This window comes from Myzus persicae, unplaced genomic scaffold (assembly GCF_001856785.1).
Source record: "Myzus persicae strain clone G006 unplaced genomic scaffold, MPER_G0061.0, whole genome shotgun sequence".
NCBI lineage: Eukaryota > Metazoa > Arthropoda > Insecta > Hemiptera > Aphididae > Myzus > Myzus persicae.
The window spans coordinates 574,815-580,600 of NW_019100947.1; the positions used below are offsets into that span (position 1 = coordinate 574,815).

The 5,786-nt window shown below is 34.3% G+C and overlaps 1 protein-coding gene across 1 annotated transcript; it reads right to left on the reverse strand.

Annotated features, from left to right (window-relative positions):
• Positions 1-1,631: 1,631 nt before the first annotated feature.
• Positions 1,632-2,252, reverse strand: LOC111026997. Its single transcript, XM_022305195.1, has 2 exons — positions 2,208-2,252; positions 1,632-2,111 (listed from the first exon to the last, which is right to left on the reverse strand). The coding sequence occupies exons 1-2, from the start codon at positions 2,250-2,252 to the stop codon at positions 1,632-1,634; spliced, it is 525 nt and encodes a 174-aa protein (XP_022160887.1).
• Between the last annotated feature and the right edge of the window lie 3,534 nt (positions 2,253-5,786).

A 5,786-nucleotide genomic window follows, 5' to 3' on the forward strand; every position in this document is an offset into this window, starting at 1 on the left:
AATATAGCCATATCGATCAACTTTTATAAATTATAATCATACATAAACGTTAAAATGAACATAAATAGATAATAATATTATGCCGTAATAATGATCAAAAAAGAACAAAATTAAAGTATGTTTTTTTGGGTCCCTAAGAAATTAAATAAATTTAAATTTAATTTTAAATTTACTTTAAATTATTATTTTTGTTTATTTATTATTTATATTTATATTCTATACTGTAGTATACTGTACAATACGAGAATTTGAACATATTATTATTTATAATTTCATTTTGAAATAATTTGTTGGCTCATTCATATTCTATATATTTAATGTTTTACTACTTTTAGGTTAGATTGAATGTATTTTTTAATTTATATAAAGTTAAGAACATCTAACGACTGACAGAATACAAATGATCAGTGACTGTATGCATAGAATTCGCCTGCTCCTTCAATTTTGGTATACGGTAGTCGTGTATTTATTATTAGGTATTATACAGTGCATAACAAAAGCAATGGCGAATCTTCATCTCATTCGAAAAACCATTCTCAGTAGAACTATTACAACCAAGCGCTCTATCATTACTTCAAAATTTTTCTCAGATTGATGTGACTTTCCATAACTACCGAGGAAATCGAAAATGATTTCTTCGAGATACATTTAAATTAAATTTTGAATAAGGTTACATGTCATTTTTACCGACTGAAAAAGTTCTTAGCTGATACAAGAAAAGCTCTTCTGTAAATAATGAATTAATTCAATATTAGAGAGATAAGTATATGTAACTGACTTCCAAATTTCAACCTCTGAGGTGCTATGAATTCACGACGATAGACTTCAACAGTTTTTAAAAATCGAATGAAAATGAATACCTTTGTTAAAAGTACGACTTATTATTGTTGTAATATTAAAGATGCGTTTTTTTTGTGTTGAAATTACACATTTTACTAACTTATATTTATATGGTAGGTATAGTAGATATATTTGATTACAAATTTTTAAAAACATTAAATTTAAAAAGCATCTACAAACTAAATAATTATTAACATAATATATATTCAGTTTAAAAAACCTAAAATAATTATGATTAATTTGCTATCACGACTATTTACGGTGACTATTGTAGGCATAAGTGCCTAGGGTTAAGAATTACTTATATTATATAATTACAGTTATGTCATAACACGGTGTCTTGAGTTCTATGTTTTTAAAGTTGGGATGTTAAGTTTTCATGAACTAGAACGTAAATACATTACACAATTAGGTTTTTGATATGTAATTTTTATAATTCCTTACTTACTGAAAATGTTTTTATACTGAAATAATGAATATAAAACATGAGCTCATGGCTTATCCAGATTTTTCATAGGGGGGAGGGGGGCGATAATGTGTTTACACAGAGTTGGTTTAACTAGAATCGCCCCCCTTTTTTTTTCTTGTTATCGACGACGCTGCCGGGACTGCTTGCGCATTACTTCGACAGCGTCGCCATCGTTTATTATGCACAAAAATAATGAATAATTACAGACATGAGTACATTATTATCGAATAGTCTTTGTTGAGCCGCCGACCGGAGCCCGCCGCCCTTGACATCACGTTCCAGGTTGCCCTTCTGTCTGCGGTCCTCCTTCATAGCCTGTCCGCTAGGCTTCATCCGCCTGTCTGGCCCTCTCTTCCTCTTCTTTGAGAGTCAGGATCTCTTCAACCATCTTGTAAAAGATCCTGAACGTCTCCTCCGCGTTGTAAAGAACATCGGCCCTCACTGAGTGATCCAACGGCAAGTCCTCGAAGGCAGGGCCGCAGAGAATGGCCGACATGTCCTCGACAGCTGGGAGGTGGCCTAGGCGCCCTTCAAGATCCTCCCTTAGACCGCTCCAATACTGGCACTCAAAAAGGGTATGGTTAACGGTGTCTGCGTCACTGTTGCAGTGATGGCAGCACGCGCTGCCAGCCCTACCCATCCGCTGTAGGTAATACTGGAAGCAACCATGGCCCGTCAGTGCCTGGGTCATGTGATACGATAGAGGCACCTCCGGGACTGTTCTCCCCAGCCACCTACCGATGTCCGGGATCGCTAGCCGTGTCCACGATGCTTTAGTCTTGAAAGACCATCTAACTTGCCACTGAGCGACCGTTATCCTCTTTTCTTCTCTCTTGATAGTATCCTTGGAAGGGGGGAGGGGTGGATCCGTGGGAAGTGCTAGAGCGTGCGTTCAGACCCTAATTCTTAGTCTCTCTTCCCCTAAGAGATCAGCTGGAGGCATGGCGGCTAACAACAGCGAAGCCTCGTCGGACACCGTCCGGTAAGTCCGGATAACCCTTAGAGCGGTCGTATGAGATTAGCCCTGGTCCTAGCGGAGGCTGATACAGGGTTAATCTTAATCCACACAGGAGCGGCATACAACAGCTGGCTTTCTACCACCGAACAGAGAAGCCTCCTCTTCCATTGGCTTGGACCGCTTATGTTGGGCATAAGCCTAGCTAAAGCGAGTGCAGAGAGTGAGGCTTTCTTGGCAACCGTGTCCACATGTTTTGCAAAAGTCAGCCTTTGGTCCAGAATGACCCCGAGGTACCGCAGCTGCTTATTTATCGCTATTGGGTGTCCACCTATCGATAGGTTTGGGGGTGCATATGCCCATCTCCTAGTCAGCATTACGACCTCGCTCTTTTGATGGCCGAGCTGAAGGCCTCTGCTTGACATCCATCCATCGACCTGCTCAAGAACAGGGTTGATTAAACCTTCTAGTAAAGGTCCCGTTCTCGCCACACCAACAACAGCTAGATCATCAGCAAACCCAACCAGATGAACACCTACTGGCACTGGCATCGTCAAAAGGTCGTCATAGATAGCATTCCAGAGGATTGGCCCGAGGACAGAGCCCTGGAGAACACCACAAGTCACTGGTCTGGAATATCCCTCGTCGTCCACCAATAATACGCGCTCTGACAGCCAGGACCGCAGCATCGAGACAAGGTACTCGGGTGTACACAGAGTTGGTTTAACTAGAATCGCCCCTAACCTAACCTACCCACCATGGCAACGCCACTGCCATGGACATTTTTATTTAAATATTCAAGTACAGCATAACGTATTAATCTACTTTCTACTCAAAAATGAATGTTATGTAATATTAATTATTTATAAGTATTCGGAACAGAGCGATTGAGGGTAGAATATATTTAAGAGTCAAATGCCTGAAAGGTCAGATAAGGATTTTCAGTTGATCTATAAGACAAGCAGCATTGATTAACAGTGTTGACGATTTCACGAATTAAATTTAATAAAATAAGCAAAAATAATACAAATGTTTTATTATATTTATATACCTACTTGAAATTCAGATTTCATGAAAATTAGTTTGTAGTTACAATTTTATTAGCCTTTTAATTTTTATAACTTAGCTTACAATACTTATGCAAAATAATTGATGAGTTGTTCGTACAGGAATTAAAAAATGTTAGTGTAAATCTGCATTAATTTTATATTAACGTTTGAAGATCAAATTATTGACATTGGATACTCAAACTATGTTGAAATTACTAACAGTTTGACATACAATTTGAAAATGTACGTTTTAAATTGCACAAATGGATTTTGAGACTTCATAAAACTTAAATCTGTTCGTTTTAAATAATGCTGATTTAAAAAAATATTTATACCTATATCAAAATATATGTTACTAAAAATGTTATACCTATTAACGTATATTTAATGTAATATTGAATAATCACTGAAATATTCTAATTGTTTTGGGTTTTTTTATTCGTTAAATTTGTTTTTTTTTTATTATTTAAATTGAAAAGATTGAAAACTGAATTTGATATTATTTATAAGTTTTTATTGAACCTTTAAAATACATCCAAAATGCATGGTCACATTTTTTTTCAATAGCATTTGAAGCTCAAAATAATGTTGACGAAGTCCATCAAAATATCGACTATGAAGACTTATGCCATACTATTAACAATTAAAATCTTTTCGACAATTTATTTTTCGTACATTGTAATAGAATTTATCTGTAATAGTGTTTTGCGGGTAGAGACAGTTTTTAAGACGGATCACTGTAAATACAAAATCATATTAAAATATTGTTATACTTTCACTGCATTTATAGAAGCTTCCAACTGTAAAATACAACAAAATAAAAGTGTTTCAATAGGCTTTATAGGCTTTAGTTTCGAATTCAGAGCAATGCAAATTTATGTAGGAATTCTCATTTACTCTACAGTTTACCAAACAATTTAGGTCGATTTCGCCCCGTATTTATTATTGAAATACACAGGACGATTTAAACTTAAGTTCTTTTCACTGAAGAAGATTAGAGCGGTGTTTGGGTCATAACCCACCGTGTTTTAGTTGGTACCTACCGTAAACTTTTATTTACATGGTGGTTAGTAGATACCAATTCGCATTAAACTCATAATGTTGTGACAACGATTCTTTTTCAAATGGTTTTTAAAGCAATATCATATTATGTTTCTATTTATATGTGAAATTTCTGTAATTGTCGAGCAGAAGCAAAAATGTATAAATAAATGATACAAAAAACATCAAAATATGAGCATAATCATTGCATTGCGATAATTTTACTGTCTACGGATTTAACTTAAAAATGATATCAGCCTATCAAATGTCAATTAAAAGTGTGTCAGTGTACCTATGCGTCTAAAATCGTTTTTCAAATCGAATAACTTTCTGCAGTAAATAATAATATGACCTTTATGCTACACAATTCATTGTTTCTACATTCAATTCATGACGTTATCTGAAAGGTCATGGATGATATCCAATCGTTTTCGCTTTGCTCGGTGAACTGTCTCAAAATTCAAAACCTACCGTGTGCATATAGTTTTTTTTATGCATAAGCGCTTTTTAGTTTTTATACCTTCTATGTATTGATTGTCCTTTTATTTTCAAGAGTATTCAATTCCACATTAACGCGACACATTATATTAAACACAATATGAAATAATATTTTTGAAGTAAATCGACGTGACTTATATTTATTTGGAGTTTGAATTGTGTATTTAGTTGAACGATTTCACAAGCAATTCTCCTGTATTAATATTCGTATGGATAATCTTCTTTACTAAAAGTAGCACATCATGTCTTTCTCCTAATTTTCCCTTTTAACACGTGGTATGCACTTGTCAAATGATAAATGTTTTGTGTTGAGTTTTCCCAATTAATTAAGTTCGAGATCTTGTTAGTTCGACTACACAGTTATTCAACTTTCCTGTTATGTTTAAACACATTTATCATGCTTAAAAAAAAAGTCACACGGCGTCAATTCACATGTATATTAAATATGGCATATGTTTAAACAAATAAATAAATAAATAATGAAGTGCGAAATGAAATCAGTAAAATAACATACAACAGCGACCAACTATAGTAATATTAACATATTATCATGGTAGTATGGTACATGCTATAACACAATACAAACGATATTAAATATACATGCAACGATGAAAATTAACTTAATAAATCAAATCAATAAAAATTTTTTATTACGAAATTATATTATAATTAGTTCATATTTAAATTTCACTGAGGTAATTTTTCATCGTGTTTGCAATGCATTATTACCCAAATATTCCCAAGTATTTTTTTTTTTTGCTTTTTAATACAACACAAATAAGAACAATTTTACTGAAAATTACAAACAAACATTAGTGAATTTCGATTGAAATTTCTCTTCTCGGGTGACCGAAGTAGCCGGACCAGCGATGCCAACAATCAAGATCCCAGGTTAGGTTAGGTTAGGTTTGGTACACGGGTTGCCCTTCTTACT